The sequence below is a fragment of the Bufo bufo genome, chromosome 4, assembly GCF_905171765.1.
Source record: "Bufo bufo chromosome 4, aBufBuf1.1, whole genome shotgun sequence".
In the NCBI taxonomy this organism is placed as follows: Eukaryota; Metazoa; Chordata; class Amphibia; order Anura; family Bufonidae; genus Bufo; species Bufo bufo.
In genome coordinates, this window is record NC_053392.1 from 626,504,033 (window position 1) to 626,527,692 (window position 23,660).

Here is a 23,660-nt window from a genome sequence, read left to right on the forward strand (position 1 = left end):
TGTGAGCACTTGGTGTCGTGACACCTTGTCACATACATTCACATTAGTACAGAACATTTCTTGTAAATTAATGCGATGCATCTTCCTGCCAGCAACATTGCTACTGGAAATCATTACTTGAGTGGATACAATTTTAACAAATAAGTAGCATAATTAGTATTTTACAGGATTCTGCAAATAAAAAGGCCCAACGTGGTCTCCTGTCAGAAATAAGCAAAATATTTTTTTCTTTATAAGAAGATATTGGGGTCCAAATATATAGACAGTGTAAACCTAGACTACACAGTGTAAAGGTGCACATAAATCTGGTGCATCTTTAGACATTTTTATCAAACTATATATACATCACCTATTCGTTATATACAGGGAGTGCAGAATTATTAGGCAAATGAGTATTTTGACCACATCATCCTCTTTATGCATGTTGTCTTACTCCAAGCTGTATAGGCTCGAAAGCCTACTACCAATTAAGCATATTAGGAGATGTGCATCTCTGTAATGAGAAGGGGTGTGGTCTAATGACATCAACACCCTATATTAGGTGTGCATAATTATTAGGCAACTTCCTTTCCTTTGGCAAAATGGGTCAAAAGAAGGACTTGACAGGCTCAGAAAAGTCAAAAATAGTGAGATATCTTGCAGAGGGATGCAGCACTCTTAAAATTCTTCTGAAGCGTGATCATCGAACAATCAAGCGTTTCATTCAAAATAGTCAACAGGGTCGCAAGAAGCGTGTGGAAAAACCAAGGCGCAAAATAACTGCCCATGAACTGAGAAAAGTCAAGCGTGCAGCTGCCAAGATGCCACTTGCCACCAGTTTGGCCATATTTCAGAGCTGCAACATCACTGGAGTGCCCAAAAGCACAAGGTGTGCAATACTCAGAGACATGGCCAAGGTAAGAAAGGCTGAAAGACGACCACCACTGAACAAGACACACAAGCTGAAACGTCAAGACTGGGCCAAGAAATATCTCAAGACTGATTTTTCTAAGGTTTTATGGACTGATGAAATGAGAGTGAGTCTTGATGGGCCAGATGGATGGGCCCGTGGCTGGATTGGTAAAGGGCAGAGAGCTCCAGTCCGACTCAGACGTCAGCAAGGTGGAGGTGGAGTACTGGTTTGGGCTGGTATCATCAAAGATGAGCTTGTGGGGCCTTTTCGGGTTGAGGATGGAGTCAAGCTCAACTCCCAGTCCTACTGCCAGTTTCTGGAAGACACCTTCTTCAAGCAGTGGTACAGGAAGAAGTCTGCATCCTTCAAGAAAAACATGATTTTCATGCAGGACAATGCTCCATCACAGGCGTCCAAGTACTCCACAGCGTGGCTGGCAAGAAAGGGTATAAAAGAAGAAAATCTAATGACATGGCCTTCTTGTTCACCTGATCTGAACCCCATTGAGAACCTGTGGTCCATCATCAAATGTGAGATTTACAAGGAGGGAAAACAGTACACCTCTCTGAACAGTGTCTGGGAGGCTGTGGTTGCTGCTGCACGCAATGTTGATGGTGAACAGATCAAAACACTGACAGAATCCATGGATGGCAGGCTTTTGAGTGTCCTTGCAAAGAAAGGTGGCTATATTGGTCACTGATTTGTTTTTGTTTTGTTTTTGAATGTCGAAATGTATATTTGTGAATGTTGAGATGTTATATTGGTTTCACTGGTAAAAATAAATAATTGAAATGGGTATATATTTGTTTTTTGTTAAGTTGCCTAATAATTATGCACAGTAATAGTCACCTGCACACACAGATATCCCCCTAAAATAGCTAAAACTAAAAACAATCTAAAAACTACTTACAAAAATATTCAGCTTTGATATTAATGAGTTTTTTGGGTTCATTGAGAACATGGTTGTTGTTCAATAATAAAATTAATCCTCAAAAATACAACTTGCCTAATAATTCTGCACTCCCTGTACATTGTGCTAAACTGTGGCACAATTTTGTTGCACGCTGCCCCTTACCTGCTTATTTCATGCTAAGCTATGCCCTTGTGTCGAGTAAGACACAAGAAGTGTCTAAAACACATTAATTGGGGTTCTCCAGAAATAAAGACTTTATATCGAATGCCTGCAGCCTGCCTTTATAAACTGTGGCCTTTTCACCACTGAAGCTAGTTACTGGCTGCAGCATGTAAATTGTTCAGGGACCTGAACATGAACACGTGGGAGCAAGCGCTATTTACGGAAGCAGGCTGCGGGCATTAGATAAAACGTTTTTATTCCCTTTAAGCTTAGTAAATCTCTGCCATTGTGAATGTATATAGTCTAGTCCTATGGAGTTTAAAGCTTACCCTTGTTCACGGTCATGAATCTCTTCAGGCAAAAAGAAGAGTGTTGTATATGTAGGGACTCCCCCGCTATTCGGCACTATGGAGGCCATGAGCAACTTTTTGACAAGACACTGATACCATTTTAATTGTAAACCATCATGACATATATCGTTATTGTGATACGAAACTCAGAATTATTATTCCTGTAACATTTCTGATATCGCCCAGCCCTATCCCAAGGGACACAATGTTTTATGACCTTAGAGCTCTTCTATCACAAATAGATCAGCGCTTAACGTTTTAGTCTGTAAATGTGCAGCACATGTAATATACTTACACACGTGAATGGTATATGGTGTGGTAGACACGCTTTATACTGGCAGATCTATCTATACACAATACCTCATTACTAGCAAGCAGATTTTCGACTGTGGTTGGTCCATCATCAGGCAGGATCATCAATAAGGTTTCTGCTATATCATTCAAGACTGTATCGATACGAATCCTATGGATGCAATTCACCTGTAGATTGAAATAATTGGATTTATTGTACTGACCGTAAAATCCTTTTCTCGTAGTAGGTATTGGGGCACACAGCACCATGGGTATATGCCCAGCTGCCACTAGGAGGCTGACCCTAGAAACAAAAAAAGTGTTGGCTCCACCCAGATGGGCTATACCCATCTGCCAGAGCCGAGAGAGATCAGTCGGTACAAAAGCAGTAGGAACGCCACACCTGACACAAAAACTGAAAAGCCAACAAGTCTTCAACGGGGGAAACCAGACGACCAAACCAGGCAAAAGCCGGAACTTCAAAAAAGAAGAAACTCAAGAAGGGAGGGATCTGTGTCCCCCAATGCCTACTACGAGAAAAGGATTTTACGGTGAGTGCATTGCATTGGGGGACACAGCACCATGGGACGTCCCAAAGCAGTCCCCGAGGGAGGGAACAAGAAAAAAAGCGCCATGCAACCAATCTAAAGCACAGCGGCTTGCAGAATCTTACGTCCCAGACTGGCATCAGCAGAAGCCAAGGAATGAAAATGGTAGAACTTAGAAAACGTATAAACCGACGCCCAGGTGGCGGCACGGCAGACCTGGGAAGCTGATGCCTGATGACGCACCATCCAAGAAGCCCCAACCGCCCTAGTCGAATGTGCGGTCAACCTGGAAGGGGGAGCCCGCCCCTTCGCGACATAGGCCTCCTTGATGGCCGACCGAACCCAGCGAGAAATGGTGGCCTTGGAGGCAGGCAAAACTTTACGAGGGCCCGCCGGGACCACAAAAAAGAGAGTCCGAACGACGGAAGGGTTCTGTGAGGCGAAGATACAGGCGAAGAGCCCGAACCACATCCAAGCAATGGAGGGATTTCTCCCTAGAGTGAGAAGGATTGGGGCAGAAGGAAGGAAGGACGATTTCCTCATTAATATGAAACGAGGAGACCACCTTCGGGAGAAAGGAGGGAACGGGACGCAAAACCACCTTGTCCTGATGAAACACCAGAAAGGTGAACGCAAGAAAGCGCCGCAAGTTCGGAAACCCGGCGGATGGAGGTGACAGCAACGAGGAAGGCCACCTTAAACGAGACAAACGACAGAGAGATCTCTGCCAAGGGCTCGAAGGGCGATGACTGAAGGGCGTCCAGGACGAGATTCAGGTCCCACGTCTCCACCGGAAAGCGAAAGGGAGGCGCTCGGCGAGCAACACCCTGGAGAAAAGTCCTAACCTGGGCCCGCGAGGCCACAGGACGCTGGAAGAGGACCGAGAGGGCCGAGATCTGCCCCCTGAGAGAAGCCAGGCGAAGACCCTTATCAAATCCGTCCTGAAGGAACACCAGAATGTTAGGGACAGAGAAACGGAGAGGGCGAAAGCGGCCAGATTCGCACCAGGCAAAATACGCTCTCCAGGTCCGATAGTAAATGCGGGCCAACTGGGGCTTGCGAGCGTGAAGCATCGTCTGGATGACAGAGTCCGAGAGACCACGGGACTTCAGGACCGCGGTCTCAACAGCCACGCCGTCAAACGAAGCGGAGGTAAATTTGGGTGGAACAGAGGGCCCTGGGAAAAGAGATTGCGGCGCGGAGGAAGTCGCCATGGGACGTCGGTGAGCAGAAACACCAAATCTGCGTACCACGCCCTGCGGGGCCAATCCGGAGCCACCAGGATCGGGCTGCCTTGAGGCGCTTGAGCACTCGGGGAAGGAGAGGAATGGGGGGAAAAAGATACAGAAGGTCGAACTGAGACCAAGGCAGAAATAGGGCGTCGACCGCGAGAGCCTGAGGGTCCCTGGACCGCGAAACGTAGCACGGGAGCCTGCGGTTGAGGCGCGACGCAAAGAGATCCACGTCCAGAGTTCCCCAACGGTGACAAAGTTGGAGGAACACTTCTGGATGGAGAGACCATTCGCCCGGGTCGACCAGCTGGCGACTGAGGAAGTCTGCCGCCCAATTGTCGACCCCAGGAATGTGCATGGCAGAGAGGACTGGAACGTGCGTCTCCGCCCACCGCAGGATACGGGAGGCTTCCCGTAGGGCCATCACACTCCTGGTGCCCCCTTGGTGGTTCAGATAGGCCACCGCGGTGGAATTGTCCGTCTGAATCCGGATCGGGAGACCGCGGAGACGGGGAGTCCAGTGAGACAGTGGCAGGAAAATCGCCCTGAGTTCGAGGACGCTGATCTGCAGGGAAGACTCTTGAACAGACCAAAGACCGTAGACAGTGAGGGACCCGAAGACCGCACCCCAACCCGAGAGGCTGGCATCTGTGGTGATCACCCGCCAACACGGGGGAAGGAAAGACCGGCCCAGGGACACCGTCCGAGGATTCAGCCACGAGGAGAGATCTTGGCAAGGCTCGGGAGGGAGGCGGGTCCGGCGTTCGAGGCCTGCCGGGGACTTGTCCCACCTGGATAGGATGAACAACTGAAGGTCCCGGGAGTGGAATTGGGAAAAGGGAATGGCCTCAAAAGGAGGCCACCATCCTGCCCAGGACGCGCATACACATCCTGATGGTCAAGGGAGACGGGTCGCGGAGACGAGCCACCCCCGCCTGAAGAGAGGCAATCTTCTCTGGGGGAAGGAAAAATCATGCCCAGAAAAGGCATCCTCCGGCATGGAATGAGAGAGGACTTGGAGTGGTTGATGAGCCACCTGAATTGGGCAAGAGCGGAGAGGGTGATGCGTAGGCTGCACAGGTTGTCCTCCAAGGACGGAGACCGGATCAGAAGGTCGTCCAGGTAAGGAACCAATGCGACCCCCCTGGCACGGAGAAGTTCCACGAGAGGCGCTAGCACCTTTGTGAAAACCCTCGGGGCAGAGGCCAGACCGAAGGGTAGGGCGACGAACTGAAAATGAAGAGAACCCACCGCGAAGCGAAGGAACCTTTGATGGGAGAGGGCAATGGGGACGTGGAGATAAGCGTCCTGAATGTCTATGGACGACAGAAACTCGTCCGCCTCCAAGGAGGCTATCACCGACCGGAAGGACTCCATGCGAAAATGACGGACACGGGCGAAGAGATTGAGCGCCTTCAGGTCCAGTATTGGGCGGAGCGAGACGTTCTTCTTGGGAACCGTAAACAGGATCGAGTAGAACCCCTGAAAGCGTTCTGATTCCGGAACCGGAACGATGACCCCGAGAGAGTGAAGGCTCGGAAAAACTCGTCTGCCCTGGCGGGGGACTTGGGGGGCGACATCAGGAAGAACCGTCCCGACGGAAGATCGGAAAATTCTATCTTATATCCGGAGGAGACTACCTCCAGAACGCAAGCGTCCTCTACACTTGCCTGTCAGATATCCTGAAAGGCGAGCAAGCGCCCCCACCTTGACCGGGGCCGAATCATGCGGAAGGTGGCTTAGTGGACTGGGGGCGAGCAGGTTTGGGCTTGACATGCCAGGAGGGCTTGGCCTTAAAGGAAGGCCTGGTGGACTTCTTGTCCGGTCGGGCGGAGGGGGCCCGAAAGGAACGAAAAGTCTACGCCCGGGAGGACGACCCAGGAAAGCGACGGCGACGAGGCTGGTTCTGGGGGAGAAAAGAACTCTTACCGCCAGTGGCCTCAGAGATTAGCTCCTCCAGACGGTTCCCAAAAAGCTTCCCACCTAGGAAGGGAAGGGAGATTAGAGCCTTTTTGGAGGCGGAATCCGCCGCCCAAGAACGAAGCCAGATGGTGCGGCGTATGGCCACAGAGTTAGCGGCCGCATGGCGGGAGCGGCGAGCCGACTCCATAGAGGCATCACAAAGAAACTTGGACGCCTGGTAGATCTGAGAGGCAAGCACTGCCAGTTCCCCCTGGACCGAGTCTGGGGGTAAGGCTCGGATGAGCTGCTTGGCCACCCAGGAAGCGGCGAAGGCAGGGCGGATGGCGGCACCCGCTGCTACAAAAACGGACTTGGCCAAGGAGTCAACCCGCTTGTCAGCGGGATCCAACAAGGAAGCCGCGTCAGCCAGGGGAAGGGTAGTGGCCACCTGAGGATCTACCTGAGGAGGTAAAGTCCAGAGGTTGACGGATTCCTCAGAAAAGGGATAAGTGACATCCGAGGCCTTGGTAAGGTGAAGGCGCCGATCAGGGCAACGCCACTCCTTAGCCAGAAGTGCGTCAAGATCCGCGTGATTAGGGAAAACCACAGCGGAACGTCTGGAACGGCGGAAGGAAACCGACTCCTGGAAGGAGGAAGAAGGGTCATCCTGCACATGGAGTGCGTCCCGGACAGCTTTAATGAGATCCTGTATGGCCGCAGACATCGCCGAGCACCGCTCTGATTCAGAATCAGAAGCAGGGGAGTCCCCAGGAGCGGCGGAAATGGCTGAAGAGGAAATCTCGCCCGTCTCAGACTTATCCGGGGAATGATCCGAGGAAGCTGAGGAAGAGTGGGACCCGGCTGAGACCCTACGAGGTCGCTTACAGGACCGAGGGCCAGAAAGAGAATGGACGTCCCCAGCGGGAGAGTCCCTGCTAGAAGCGGCCGCAATCTGAGCGGGCAAACGGTACAGAGACTGCACCAGGGATTGGGAGAGGCTGGCAAGGTTACCTATGGCCTGGGACAGGGTAGCAGCCCATTTCGGAAGAACCGACCCGGAGGGGACAGCAGGGGCATACTGGGCAGGCCTGGGATCAAGGCACTGTGTGCAGAGGGAGTTAGACTGGCAGCATGGAAACTTCTTATTACAAAGAGAACATGCATAATGGGTAGAGATCCCAGCAGGGAGAGTGGGGTCCCGACCAGAAGGAGACATGTGGGCTTAGGATGGAGCATGCAAGGAAAAAAGTCAGCCAGAGGGCTGCCTACCAGACCCAATGGTGCTGTGACCCAGAAGAAGAGCAGCCGCAGCGCAGGAGAGGAGCAGCAAGATGGAGACCGGCGTCCTCCAATGCAAAGAGAGAAAGAGCCGGCAGCAGGCGAAGATAACGCCCCACAGAAGCCCGCGCTGAAAGAAGGATTAGGAGTGGGCGGGGGGGGAAAGCTCCGCCCCACGTGACCTGCAGCCTAGTAGGCCGAAAAAGTCGGGGCCTGGAGTAGAAAGTGCGGCCGGGAACGGATGCCCGCGATAGCGGAGGCGTCCGGAAGCAGCCGCGAGACAGGAGGGACACAGCGCCCAGTGAAAAAAGACGCCCTGCCAGCAAAAGCGCCCAAAAATGAACCCCATTAAGGAGGATAAAGCCCCGACTTCCAGGGTCAAAGTGCCGGACCCAGAAAACAAGGCACGGGCCTCCTTGCAGGTACACCGGCAGGGGAGAAGGGTGGGTGAGCAGAATTGCCGCTGAAGCACATGTGCCTCAGGCTACTAGGAGCCCATGAGAGAGGAGGGAGAGGGGGGCTCAGGGCCCCCGTCATGGATCCGGATCCCTACTCACCTTCCGATGTCTTCAGGCGCAGCAGTGACCACCCCCTCGGCGGACTCAACACGGGAAAAGTGGGTCCACCGGAATTCCACTGCGGAAGCAATTTTAACTGGGGACTGGGTGGCTGCCAGGTACCTGAGTACGCGAACGCAGGGGGGCAACTAAAGTGGAACACGATGGAGCCACCCCTGCAGCAGGTAGAAACCTGCAGAGAAGAAAAAATAAAATAAAAAATTTGCAGGATGACCTGCGAAAAAAAATAGCAGGTCATGTCTGCCTCCTACGGACACTGGAACAAGACTGATCTCTCTCGGCTCTGGCAGAGGGGTATAGCCCATCTGGGTGGAGCCAACACTTTTTTTGTTTCTAGTGTCAGCCTCCTAGTGGCAGCTGGGCATATACCCATGGTGCTGTGTTCCTGCCAATGTCATGCACGAGAAATTAGAATATTTACCGTAAAAGTCATTCAAGTCTTGTCATCTTTCTATCTTTGCTATTTTTATCAATATCATCAAATTAATCCATAAAAATATATATTGGTTTTACAATTACAGAACTGAGAAACTATCATATGTCATATAATGTGAGGAGTAATATAATTAGAGACACTGCAAGCATCAGCGAAAAACCTGCTGCTAAGTACAAGGGCACACATTTATCCAAAAAAGCTCATTGAACTGTGCCAAATTTATTAGAAAGTGGACTCCTGTTAACAACACTGCATATTAGAAAAACATCTATGCCTGGTGGACAAAGGTGTAAATTTGATGCACATTTTGCACTATTTTCTGTTTTTCTTATCATTAAAAATGTGTAGAAATTGGAGACCATGTCCTCTCCCTCTAAACAATGCTCGAGTGCAACATAAATCAGAAAGTTTTGTAGAAATATGGCGTAATCTGAGACTTCCTAAAAGGAGCAGATTTACCACTGCAAACAGAACCAGAATTCTGGCACACAGGTCATATGCCATATTTAGCATGTGTTGTAAACACTTTTTGCCATGCCCAACAAGGGGCAGAGGGGGAGTAGCTTAATATGAGCCAAAATTCTAACCGTAACGTTTAGCACAATCTAAGCCATCTTACAGGTGGTATAAACTTAAAACAGTCTTAAGGTGCTTCAGATTATCATTCAGCACCAGCCACTGCGATAAATCTTCCGCATCCATGATTTATCAATGTGATCGACCTCCTCAGGATGTCCCTAGCTCTCTCATTTCGACACATGAGCTGAACAGTAACTAGTCAGGTCCAGCTCTGATATAGGCAGTATGATCTCCTGTATCTGTTCATGCGCTGAACATGGCTGCATCAAAGTGAAGGAAGCCAAGGAGAGTCCGAAGAAGTGGTCATGTGGATGAATGACATAACTGCCATTACCTTGCATCCAGGGGCGGACTGGGAACTTAAAGGGAACCTGTCACCAGGATTTTGTGCATAGAGCTCGGGACATGGGCTGCTAGATGGCCGCTAGCACATCTGCAATACCCAGTCCCCATAGCTCTGTGTGCTTTTATTGTTTTAAAAAAAAGTTTTGATCCATATGCAAATAAACCTGATATGAGTCCTGTGTCCGGAGATGAGTCAAGCAGAAAGGAGCCCAGCACCGCCCCGCGTCCTCCAAATCTCCTCCTTGCTGGCTGACGTCACAGAGCTGGAGCTCCAAAATCTCGCGATGCGCGAGCTAGCGCATGCGCAGTGTCGGCATCATGTTCATTCCCTGTGCTGGCATCAGCACAGGGAACGAACTACGCATGCGCTAGCTCGCGCATCGCAAGATTTCGGCGCTCCAGCTCTGTGACGTCAGCCAGCAAGGAGGAGATTCGGAGGACGCGGGGCGGTGCTGGGCTCCTTTCCGCTTGACTCATCTCCGGACACAGGACTCATATCAGGTTCAATTGCATATGGAGCAAAACGTTTTTTTAACACAATAAAAGCACACAGAGCTATGGGGACTGGGTATTGCAGATGTGCTAGCGGCCATCTAGCAGCCCATGTCCCCAGCTCTATGCACAAAATCCTGGTGACAGGTTCCCTTTAACCACCTCAGCCCCTATGGCTTAAACACCCTGAAAGACCAGGCCACTTTTTACACTTCTGACCTACACTACTTTCACTGTTTATTGCTCGGTCATGCAACTTACCACCCAAATGAATTTTACCTCCTTTTCTTCTCACTAATAGAGCTTTCATTTGGTGGTATTTCATTGCTGCTGACATTTTTACTTTTTTTGTTATTAATCGAAATTTAACAATTTTTTTGCAAAAAAATGACATTTTTCACTTTCAGTTGTAAAATTTTGCAAAAAAAACGACATCCATATATAAATTTTGCTCTAAATTTATTGTTCTACATGTCTTTGATAAAAAAAAAATGTTTGGGTAAAAAAAAATGGTTTGGGTAAAAGTTATAGCGTTTACAAACTATGGTACAAAAATGTGAATTTCCGCTTTTTGAAGCAGCTCTGAATTTCTGAGCACCTGTCATGTTTCCTGAGGTTCTACAATGCCCAGACAGTACAAACACCCCACAAATGACCCCATTTCGGAAAGTAGACACCCTAAGGCAGGGGTGCACAACCTTTTTTGGTCTGAGGGCCGCATTGTCACATCGCTCTATTTCAAGGGGCCGCAATGTACACAGGCCGATGTAAAGTGACTGGGGGGAATGATCGCTATCACAGTCATTCCTCCTTCATTTAGTTACATTGACTATCAGTAGCACATCCCTGATCACACAGAGAGATGTGCGGCACGATTACACCGCCAGTTATTATGAGTGAGTGTCCCTATGAAGATGTATTTCCAGTAATTGACCTGAATATCTCGCTGCTGGCCCTAGAAAAATACTAACAGTGGCCCCGTTTTGTAGTCTGGTACAAATTGATGGAAGTCCGGGCCAGCAATACCATATTGTGGCACATTATACCGCCCCACAGTTCATCACACAATACTGCCCCCATGAGCACAAAATACATCCCCAAAAACTCTCACTGGCTGGCCGTGAGGTGGGCCCAGACGGCCCCCCGGGAAATTTCCCTGTGAGATCTATGGCTAATCCACCCTGGCTTAAAGGGATTTCCCAGTAAAAATGATTTTTTAACAAGTTCTTGCAGCATGGCCCCTGAAACCGAAGAGTTATACTTACCTGCTCCCAACGCTGATTACACCTGTCAGTAAAAGGCCATGGTCACATCTACCTCTGCAGCCAATCACTGGCTTCAGCGGTGATGTGGCCACAAGCAGCGTGTCACTGCTGCAGTCAGTCATTGACTGGAGCGGTGTATGTGACCATGGTCATGCACGGACAGGTGTAAAAGTGCAGGAACCGGAAGATGGAGGCAGCGGGGGCATGGAGCAGGTAAGTATGCATCTTCTGGTTCAGGGGCCACGCTGCAGGAACTTGTTCATAAATCAGTGATTTCCCTCACTGCAGAGGCCGTGCTCCCTGGTTATTACCACCTCCTGCCAGTTACAGGCGCCCTGCAATAACCAGTAAGCACTTTCTCTTTCTAGCGGAGAAAGCGCTTATTGGTTAACACTTTAATAACCAGGCCTGAAAAGACACTTTTTTTTGTGTTTTTGGGCACCTGGTGGTTCGAACGGTTTCACATGAATGGGGTGATAATGGCAACGGTTTTGGTTGGTGTGGGTGTTTTTTCTTTTATGTATTTTATAAATTTTTTATCTTTTTTAACTTAATTTTTTAAGTTTTTTCTGCTACAAATAATATCCCCCAAGAGGTCATAAAAAGACCTGTAGGGGACATTGACACTTTTTGTGAATTTTTCACTTTATTTATTAGTTTTATTTGTATTTTAACCACCTCAGCCCCCAGTGCTTAAACACCCTGAAAGACCAGGCCACTTTTTACACTTCTGACCTACACTACTTTCACCGTTTATTGCTCGGTCATGCAACTTACCACCCAAATGAATTTTACCTCCTTTTCTTCTCACTAATAGAGCTTTCATTTGGTGGTATTTCATTGCTGCTGACATTTTTACTTTTTTTGTTATTAATTGAAATTTAACGATTTTTTTGCAAAAAAATGACATTTTTCACTTTCAGTTGTAAAATTTTGCAAAAAAAACGAGATCCATATAGAAATTTTGCTCTAAATTTATAGTTCTAACATGTCTTTGATAAAAAAAAAATGTTTGGGTAAAAAAAAAATGGTTTGGGTAAAAGTTATAGCGTTTACAAACTATGGTACAAAAATGTGAATTTCCGCTTTTTGAAGCAGCTCTGACTTTCTGAGCACCTGTCATGTTTCCTGAGGTTCTACAATGGCCAGACAGTACAAACACCCCACAAATGACCCCATTTCGGAAAGTACACACCCTAAGGTATTCGCTGATGGGCATAGTGAGTTCATAGAACTTTTTATTTTTTGTCACAAGTTAGCGGAAAATGATGATTTTTATTTTTTTTTCTTACAAAGTCTCATATTCCACTAACTTGTGACAAAAAATAAAAACTTCTATGAACTCACTATGCCCATCACGAAATACCTTGGGGTCTCTTCTTTCCAAAATGGGGTCACTTGTGGGGTAGTTATACTGCCCTGGCATTTTAGGGGCCCAAATGTGTGGTAAGGAGTTTGAAATCAAATTCTGTAAAAAATGACCTGTGAAATCCGAAAGGTGCTCTTTGGAATATGGGCCCCTTTGCCCACCTAGGCTGCAAAAAAGTGTCACACATCTGGTATCTCCGTACTCAGGAGAAGGTGGGGAATGTGTTTTGGGGTGTCATTTTACATATACCCATGCTGGGTGAGATAAATATCTTGGTCAAATGCCAACTTTGTATAAAAAAATGGGAAAAGTTGTCTTTTGCCAAGATATTTCTCTCACCCAGCATGGGTATATGTAAAATGACACCCCAAAACACATTCCCCACCTTCTCCTGAGTACGGAGATACCAGATGTGTGACACTTTTTTGCAGCCTAGGTGGGCAAAGGGGCCCATATTCCAAAGAGCACCTTTCGGATTTCACAGGTCATTTTTTACAGAATTTGATTTCAAACTCCTTACCACACATTTGGGCCCCTAGAATGCCAGGGCAGTATAACTACCCCACAAGTGACCCCATTTTGGAAAGAAGAGACCCCAAGGTATTCGCTGATGGGCATAGTGAGTTCATGGAAGTTTTTATTTTTTGTCACAAGTTAGTGGAATATGAGACTTTGTATGAAAAAATAAAAATAAAAAAAAATCAGCATTTTCCACTAACTTGTGACAAAAAAAAAAAAATTCTAGGAACTCGCCATGCCCCTCACGGAATACCTTGGGGTGTCTTCTTTCCAAAATGGGGTCACTTGTGGGGTAGTTATACTGCCCTGGCATTTTCCAGGGGCCCTAATGTGTGGTAAGTAGGTAAATGACCTGTGAAATCCTAAAGGTGCTCTTTGGAATGTGGGCCCCTTTGCCCACCTAGGCTGCAAAAAAGTGTCACACATGTGGTATCTCCGTACTCAGGAGAAGTTGGGGAATGTGTTTTGGGGTGTCATTTTACATATACCCTTGCTGGGTGAGAGAAATATCTTGGCAAAAGACAACTTTTCCCATTTTTTTATACAAAGTTGGCATTTGACCAAGATATTTCTCTCACTCCCAGCAATGGGAATCAGAATGAAATTTGTGATGACACATACCCAATATATGTTTATACCATAATATTATTTTAGATAATATGAACAGTCTTGCATCCATTACTGAAATGAGCAATATACTTAATACTTAGGAGTGACACAATGTTTGGGCCTTGTTCTTCCCCCTCCCATTATTGACATGTAACTGTTGTTATATGGTGTATATTTGCACTGTAAGATCGATCGCTTTAAGGGCCATTTAGCCCTAGACTAGCGGTGGTCACATCCTAGCTTGTATTGTTAGGCATTGCCTTTGATGCTTTCAAAATGTGAACGTGATGTGATACACGCTATAATATGCTTACATTATGTGACGATCTTTGCTTGTTGAATTAATAAAAAGAGATTTCAAACAAACAAGATATTTCTCTCACCCAGCATGGGTATATGTAAAATGACACCCCAAAACACATTCCCCACCTTCTCCTGAGTACGGCGATACCAGATGTGTGACACTTTTTTGCAGCCTAGATGCGCAAAGGGGCCCAAATTCCTTTTAGGAGGGCATTTTTAGACATTTGGATACCAGACTTCTTCTCACGCTTTGGGGCCCCTAGAATGCCAGGGCAGTATAAATACCCCACATGTGACCCCATTTTGGAAAGAAGACACCCCAAGGTATTCAATGAGGGGCATGGCGAGTTCATAGAAATTTTTTTTTTTTGGCACAAGTTAGCGGAAATTGATATTTTTAATTTTTTTCTCACAAAGTCTCCCGTTCCGCTAACTTGGGACAAAAATTTCAATCTTTCATGGACTCAATATGCCCCTCACGGAATACCTGGGGGTGTCTTCTTTCCGAAATGGGGTCACATGTGGGGTATTTATACTGCCCTGGCATTCTAGGGGCCCTAAAGCGTGAGAAGAAGTCTGGAATATAAATGTCTAAAAAATTTTACGCATTTGGTTTCCGTGAGGGGTATGGTGAGTTCATGTGAGATTTTATTTTTTGACACAAGTTAGTGGAATATGAGACTTTGTAAGAAAAAAAAAAAAAAATTCCGCTAACTTGGGCCAAAAAAATGTCTGAATGGAGCCTTACAGAGGGGTGATCAATGACAGGGGGGTGATCAATGACAGGGGGGTGATCAATGACAGGGGGGTGATCAGGGAGTCTATATGGGGTGATAACCACAGTCATTGATCACGCCCGTGTAAGGCTTCATTCAGACGTCCGTATGCGTTTTGCGGATCCGATCCATCTATCAGTGGATCCGTAAAAATCATGCGGACGTCTGAATGGAGCTTTACAGGGGGGTAATCAATGACAGGGGGGTAATCAATGACAGGGGGGTGATCAGGGAGTCTATATGGGGTGATCACCACAGTCATTGATCACGCCCCTGTAAGGTTTCATTCAGACGTCCGGATGCGTTTTGCGGATCCGATCCATCTATCAGTGCATCCGTAAAAATCATGCGGACATCTGAATGGAGCTTTACAGGGGGGTAATCAATGACAGGGGGGTGATCAGGGAGTCTATATGGGGTGATCACCACAGTCATTGATCATGCCCCTGTAAGGCTTCATTCAGACGTCCGGATGCGTTTTGCGGATCCGATCCATCTATCAGTGGATCCGTAAAAATCATGCGGACGTCTGAATGGAGCTTTACAGGGGGGTAATCAATGACATGGGGGTAATCAATGACAGGGGGGTGATCAGGGAGTCTATATGGGGTGATCACCACAGTCATTGATCATGCCCCTGTAAGGCTTCATTCAGACGTCCGGATGCGTTTTGCGGATCCGATCCATCTATCAGTGCATCCGTAAAAATCATGCGGACATCTGAATGGAGCTTTACAGGGGGTTGATCAATGACAGGGGGGTGATCACCACAGTCATTGATCATGCCCCTGTAAGGCTTCATTCAGACGTCCGGATGCGTTTTGCGGATCGGATCCATCTATCAGTGCATCCGTAAAAATCATGCGGACATCTGAATGGAGCTTTACAGGGGGGTAATCAATGACAGGGGGGTGATCACCACAGTCATTGATCATGCCCCTGTAAGGCTTTATTCAGACGTCCGGATGCGTTTTGCGGATCGGATCCATCTATCAGTGCATCCGTAAAAATCATGCGGACATCTGAATGGAGCTTTACAGGGGGGTAATCAATGACAGGGGGGTGATCACCACAGTCATTGATCATGCCCCTGTAAGGCTTCATTCAGACGTCCGGATGCGTTTTGCGGATCGGATCCATCTATCAGTGCATCCGTAAAAATCATGCGGACATCTGAATGGAGCTTTACAGGGGGGTGATCAGGGAGTCTATATGGGGTGATCACCACAGTCATTGATCATGCCCCTGTAAGGCTTCATTCAGACGTCCGGATGCGTTTTGCGGATCGGATCCATCTATCAGTGCATCCGTAAAAATCTTGCGGACATCTGAATGGAGCTTTACAGGGGGGTGATCAGGGAGTCTATATGGGGTGATCACCACAGTCATTGATCACGCCCCTGTAAGGCTTCATTCAGACGTCCGGATGCGTTTTGCGGATCCGATCCATCTATCAGTGGATCCGTAAAAATCATGCGGACATCTGAATGGAGCTTTACAGGGGGGTGATCAATGACAGGGGGGTAATCAATGACAGGGGGGTGATCAGGGAGTCTATATGGGGTGATCAGGGGTGATCAGGGGCTAATAAGGGGTTAATAAGTGACGGGGGGGGGGGGGTGTAGTGTAGAGTAGTGGTGCTTGGTGCTACTTTACTGAGCTACCTGTGTCCTCTGGTGGTCGATCCAAACAAAGGGGACCACCAGAGGACCAGGTAGCAGGTATATTAGACGCTGTTATCAAAACAGCGTCTAATATACCTGTTAGGGGTTAAAAAAAACACATTTCCAGCCTGCCAGCGAACGATCGCCGCTGGCAGGCTGGAGATCAACTCTCTTACCGTCCGTTCCTGTGAGCGCGCGCGCCTGTGTGCGCGCGTTCACAGGAAATCTCGGCCATCGCGAGATGACGCGTATATGCGTGACAGTGCGCAGCGCTGCCACCTCCGGAACGCGATCCTGCGTTAGGCGGTCCGGAGGTGGTTAATAATATTTTATTGTATTCTTTTTTTTATAATTGGTTTATTATATTATTTAAATATATTTTTGACACATAATATCTCCCCCAAGAGGTCATAAAAAGACTGTTGGGGGACAATGAACACTATCTTGCACTTTTATTTTTTTTTCTTTTATTTGAATTTTATTATTTATTATTAAAAAAATATATTTTCTATTTTTTATATATATATTTTTGCCACATAATGACAAGGGATCATAAAAAGACTGTTAGGGGGCAGTGAACACTCTTTTACTTAGCAACTTTTCCTTTTTCCTTTAATTTGTATTTTTTATATATAATTTTCTATTTTTTTGCCACATCATATTTAATTGATTTTTTTCTTTTATTTGTGATTTATTATATTTTTTAAAATATTTTTTTAACTTTTTTAATATATTTTTTCCACATAATTTTTTCCCTAAGAGGTCACTGAAAGACCTTTGGGGACACAGACTTTTTTTTTGCACTATTTCCCCAGTTACAGGGGAAACCAGCCTGCAGTGGGGGCATTGTACACAGGCAGAGCTGATCAGGTCTCCTAACCTTGCAGCTCTGCGCTCCTCTGCCCCCAAGCCGGGTCCACACAACATAGCGCTCACCTGTGTGAGGAGAAGGCAGAAGCGCTGATAAACTGCTTCTGCCTTTTCCTCGGCTCCCCCGCTGACACTGACAGCCGACGACCCGTCCTGCTCCTGCTACAGTGCAGGGGCAGGAGCTGTAATGATCCATCGTGCGGCGCTGCGGGCAGAAACACAGCTGATTTACGATCAGCTGTGTTTCTGTCCAGAAGGACTGGGGCCGCAAATCTTGGCTCTAGGGGCCGCATGCGGCCCGCGGGCCGCAGGTTGTGCACCCCTGCCCTAAGGTATTCGCTGATGGGCATAGTGAGTTCATAGAACTTTTTATTTTTTGTCACAAGTTAGCGGAAAATGATGATTTTTTTTTTTTTTTTTTTTCTTACAAAGTCTCATATTCCACTAACTTGTGACAAAAAATAAAAACTTCCATGAACTCACTATGCCCATCAGCGAATACCTTGGGGTGTCTTCTTTTACATATACCCATGCTGGGTGAGAGAAATATCTTGGCAAAAGACAACTTTGTATAAAAAAATGGGAAAAGTTGTCTTTGCCAAGATATTTCTCTCACCCAGCATGGGTATATGTAAAATGACACCCCAAAACACATTCCCCAACTTCTCCTGAATACAGAGATACCACATGTGTGACACTTTTTTGCAGCCTAGGTGGGCAAAGGGGCCCATATTCCAAAGAGCACCTTTCGGATTTCACCGGTCATTTTTTACACATTTTGATTTCAAACTTCTTACCACACATTTGGGCCCCTAGAATGCCAGGGCAGTATAACTACCCCACAAGTGACCCCATTTTGGAAAGAAGACACCCCAAGGTATTTCGTGATGGGCATAGTGAGTTCATGGAAGTTTTTATTTTTTGTCACAAGTTAGTGGAATATGAGACTTTGTAAGGAAAAAAAATAAAAATAAATAAATCATCATTTTCCGCTAACTTGTGACAAAAAATATAAAATTCTAGGAACTCGCCATGCCCCTCACGGAATACCTTGGGGTGTCTTCTTTCCAAAATGGGGTCACTTGTGGGGTAGTTATACTGCCCTGGCATTTTCCAGGGGCCCTAATGTGTGGTAAGTAGGTAAATGACCTGTGAAATCCTAAAGGTGCTCTTTGGAATATGGGCCCCTTTGCCCACCTAGGCTGCAAAAAAGTGTCACACATGTGGCATCGCCGTATTCAGGAGAAGTTGGGCAATGTGTTTTGGGGTGTCTTTTTACATATACTCATGCTGGGTGAGAGAAATATCTCGGCAAAAGACAACTTTTCCCATTTTTTTATACAAAGTTGGCATTTGACCAAGATATTTATCTCACCCAGCATGGGTATATGTAAAATGACACCCCAAAACACATTGCCCAACTTCTCCTGAGTACGGCGATACCAGATGTGTGACACTTTTTTGCAGCCTAGATGCGCAAAGGGGCCCACATTCCTTTTATGAGGGCATTTTTAGACATTTGGATCCCAGACTTCTTCTCACGCTTTAGGGCCCCTAAAATGCCAGGGCAGTATAAATACCCCACATGTGACCCCATTTTGGAAAGAAGACACCCCAAGGTATTCAATGAGGGGCATGGCGAGTTCATAGAATTTTTTTTTTTTTGGCACAAGTTAGCGGAAATTGATTTTATTTTTTTTTTTTCTCACAAAGTCTCCCTTTCCGCTAACTTGGGACAAAAATTTCAATCTTTCATGGACTCAATATGCCCCTCACGGAATACCTGGGGGTGTCTTCTTTCCGAAATGGGGTCACATGTGGGGTATTTATACTGCCCTGGCATTCTAGGGGCCCTAAAGTGTGAGAAGAAGTCTGGAATATAAATGTCTAAAAAATTTTACGCATTTGGATTCCGTGAGGGGTATGGTGAGTTCATGTGAGATTTAATTTTTTGACACAAGTTAGTGGAATATGAGACTTTGTAAGAAAAAAAAAAAAATTTCTGCTAACTTGGGCCAAAAAAAATGTCTGAATGGAGCCTTACAGAGGGGTGATCAATGACAGGGGGGTGATCAATGACAGGGGGGTGATCAGGGAGTCTATATGGGGTGATCACCCCCTGTCATTGATCACCCCCCTATAAGGCTCCATTCAGATGTCCGTATGTGTTTTGCGGATCCGATCCATGTATCCGTAAAAATCATACGGACATCTGAATGCAGCCTGACAGGGGGGGTGATCAATGACAGGGGGGGTGATCAATGACAGGGGGGTGATCAGGGAGTCTATATGGGGTGATCACCCCCCCTGGAAGGCTCCAGGGAGACGCCTGTATGTGTTTTGCGGATCCCATCCATCTATCAGTGGATCCGTAAAAATCATGCGGACGTCTGAATGGAGCTTTACAGGGGGGTGATCAAAGACAGGGGGGTAATCAATGACAGGGGGGTGATCAGGGAGTCTATATGGGGTGATCACCACAGTCATTGATCACGCCCCTGTAAGGCTCCATTCAGACGTCCGTATGCGTTTTGCGGATCCGATCCATCTATCAGTGGATCCGTAAAAATCATGCGGACATCTGAATGGAGCTTTACAGGGGGGTGATCAATGACAGGGGGGGTAATCAATGACAGGGGGGTGATCGGGGAGTCTATATGGGGTGATCACCACAGTCATTGATCACGCCCCTGTAAGGCTCCATTCAGACGTCCGTATGCGTTTTGCGGATCCGATCCATCTATCAGTGGATCCGTAAAAATCATGCGGACATCTGAATGGAGCTTTACAGGGGGGTGATCAATGACAGGGGGGTAATCAATGACATGGGGGTGATCAGGGAGTCTATATGGGGTGATCACCACAGTCATTGATCACGCCCCTGGAAGGCTCCATTCAGACGTCCGTATGCGTTTTGCGGATCCGATCCATCTATCAGTGGATCCGTAAAAATCATGCGGACATCTGAATGGAGCTTTACAGGGGGGTGATCAATGACAGGGGGGTAATCAATGACAGGGGGGCGATCAGGGAGTCTATATGGGGTGATCACCACAGTCATTGATCACGCCCCTGTAAGGCTCCATTCAGACGTCCGTATGCGTTTTGCGGATCCAATCCATCTATCAGTGGATCCGTAAAAATCATGCGGACATCTGAATGGAGCTTTACAGGGGGGTGATCAATGACAGGGGGGTAATCAATGACAGGGGGGTGATCAGGGAGTCTATATGGGGTGATCACCACAGTCATTGATCACGCCCCTGGAAGGCTCCATTCAGACGTCCGTATGCGTTTTGCGGATCCGATCCATCTATCAGTGGATCCGTAAAAATCATGCGGACATCTGAATGGAGCTTTACAGGGGGGTGATCAATGACAGGGGGGTAATCAATGACAGGGGGGTGATCAGGGAGTCTATATGGGGTGATCACCACAGTCATTGATCACGCCCCTGTAAGGCTCCATTCAGACGTCCGTATGCGTTTTGCGGATCCGATCCATCTATCAGTGGATCCGTAAAAATCATGCAGACATCTGAATGGAGCTTTACAGGGGGGTAATCAATGACAGGGGGGTAATCAATGACAGGGGGGTGATCAGGGAGTCTATATGGGGTGATCAGGGGTGATCAAGGGTGATCAAGGGTGATCAAGGGTGAATAAGGGGTTAATAAGTGACCGGGGGGGGGGTGTAGTGTAGTGGTGCTTGGTGCTACATATTACTGAGCTGCCTGTGTCCTCTGGTGGTCGATCAAAACAAAGGGGACCACCAGAGGACCAGGTAGCAGGTATATTAGACGCTGTTATCAAAACAGCGTCTAATATACCTGTTAGGGGTTAAAAAAAATCACATCTCCAGCCTGCCAGCGAACGATCGTCGCTGGCAGGCTGGAGATCCACTCTCTTACCTTCCGTTCCTGTGCGCGCGTTCACAGGAAATCTCGGCCATCGCGAGATGACGCGTATATGCGTCGCTGAGCGCAGGGCTGCCACTTCCGGAACGCGAATCTGCGTTAGGCGGTCCGGAGGTGGTTAAAGTGCCCCTGGGAAAAAAAAAAAAAAAGTGGCCCCATGTTGTAGGCTGGTTCAAATTCACAGAAAACAGGACAACAGAAGTGGGCGGGGCCAGAAATAACTAGTGCAGGAGGAAATACCGCCCCAGCATAACCAAATATATACTGTCCTAGAAGAACCAGATACTACAGCGCAGCACAATACACAAGTTAGCGGAAAATGATGATTTTTTTTTTTTTTTTTTTTTTTCTTACAAAGTCTCATATTCGGGGGCGTGGCTAACTGCCGGCATGACCGCACGCACTTGAGAGCGGCTCCGGTCCCTGGTATCAATCCTGACTAATCCTGCCAAGCTGCATTCCTCAGACTCAGAGTGGCAAGTGCAGAGGAGACGGAGGAAACCCAGGAACCAAGATATGGGTCCCAGCAAGGCGCAGACCGCGGCCGACAAACTTAAAGAATATGCCCGCCAGGAAAACCAACATGGCGCCGCGGCTCCCGCCACTCCACGTGCAGCGGTGACGCGCGGACAGGCCGCGCAGCAGATAGAAACTGATGAGGCTGGAGAACCGGAGATAACGCTGAAAGCGGTCTCAGAGCAGCTCCTCACAGCGATCTCCTCCTGCCAATCCTCCCTTACCTGCAAAATTGAGGAGGTGCGTGTCGACCTGGGCCTGTTGAGGCATGACGTGCAACAGCTGAGGGAAAGAGTTAAACACACTGAAGATCGGGTGTCGGAGCTGGAGGATTACACCAGGCCGCTAGATTCGAGGCTGACGGAGGTGGAAAGAGCCGTTGGATTATGGAGGCAGAAATGCGACGACCTGGAGAACCGGGCCCGACGCAATAATGTAAGAATCCTGGGGATGCCAGAGAGAGCGGAGGGGAGAGATCCTGCCAGCTTCTTGGAGCTTTGGTTTAAGGCCCAGTTCCCTACAGCCACATTCTCAGCGGCCTATGCAGTTGAAAGGGCGCACAGAGTACCGGCCAGACCACCACCTCCAGGCGCACCGCCAAGGCCCCTGCTCGCCCGTTTATTAAATTGGAAGGATCGAGATTTAATTCTTAGCCAAGCAAGGAGCAAAGGTGTATTGATGCACGAAAACACCAACGTGTCACTTTTTCCGGACTTCTCCGCGGATTTGCAGAAAAAGAGGGCCACCTTCGTCTTAGTCAAGAGACGCCTCAGGGAATTAAATTTGCAATACTCGATGGCCTACCCAGCGCGACTACGCGTAGTGGATGGCGAACGGCCGATATTTTTCACCGACCCAAAGGAGGCTGAGGACTGGGTTGCTAGACGTCCAAGAATGCACTGATCTGAAACACTGGGACTGAGTTGCAAGTATTACTGAGTTCTGAAAAGGCACTTTATAGAGGCCTTGTCACTGAGTGGTTTATCCTTATTATATGGTGCAATATTTAGCTTTACCTGAATGCAATATGCATTACTTGAATGCAATATGGTGCTCTTTCAGATAGCAGATCATTGTAAGCATGGTTATAGTCCTACTGTAGATGTTGATTCACAGGCTGTCTGAATATGAGTGTCTGCACCTATTGAGGCTTAGATGTACCTGCAGCTATGAAACTCACATTGACCAGGGAATGCTCGGCTACCTGTGCGGGCATAACATCTTCACCCCGCACTGGTCTCCGAATATAGATTGTCACCTAGTTAATACTATGATGCATGCACTGGATGTTTGCTCAGAGGTATTAGAAGTTTATCTGTTATGTTATATGTTTTGTAAGTTGTTGAAAGCATGGTCACATCAATTATGCATCAGTAGTGTGGGAGGGGGGCGAACTATTAAAATGGGTGAGGTTACTCCACAAGGGCCGGATGACATCCTGTACTACTGGAAGGATAACTTTAAGATTGTACTATGGGACCTCTAGTAGTGATGTCCTGGAATGTGAGGGGACTTGGAAATCCGAACAAAAGGATAGCGGTGTTCTCGCATATACGACGCTATAGCCCTCACATTCTGGGACTTCAAGAGACTCATCTGACGGCTGACACGGGGCACAGAATTGTAAAACAATGGGTTCAGTGGTCACTTCAGTCATATGGCTCATCAAATTCTAGAGGCGCGGCTATATTAGTGCGCAAGGGCCTCCTGTGGGAACCGCAGCAGTCAGTTGCTGATCCGGAGGGACAATATATAATGGCGTATGGCTTTATTGACCACATCCCGTATGTAATAATTAACATATATAATCCCCCCCCGGCGAGTATTTCACTCCTTCATGTTATCCTGGGGTTTG

General features: G+C 47.5%; 1 protein-coding gene across 1 annotated transcript in view; it reads right to left on the reverse strand.

Moving 5' to 3' along the window:
• Positions 1 to 23,660, reverse strand: part of DNAH8 (dynein axonemal heavy chain 8) — a 622,089-nt gene that overhangs the window by 442,099 nt on the left and 156,330 nt on the right. Inside the window, exons 17-23 of the mRNA XM_040430275.1 lie at positions 22,030 to 22,087; positions 6,318 to 7,130; positions 5,275 to 5,881; positions 4,407 to 5,179; positions 3,758 to 4,333; positions 3,012 to 3,085; positions 2,678 to 2,797 (exon numbers count right to left, since the gene is read on the reverse strand). Coding sequence (XP_040286209.1) covers positions 2,678 to 2,797; positions 3,012 to 3,085; positions 3,758 to 4,333; positions 4,407 to 5,179; positions 5,275 to 5,881; positions 6,318 to 7,130; positions 22,030 to 22,087 — 3,021 coding nt within the window. The remainder of the gene's footprint in view (positions 1 to 2,677; positions 2,798 to 3,011; positions 3,086 to 3,757; positions 4,334 to 4,406; positions 5,180 to 5,274; positions 5,882 to 6,317; positions 7,131 to 22,029; positions 22,088 to 23,660) is intronic.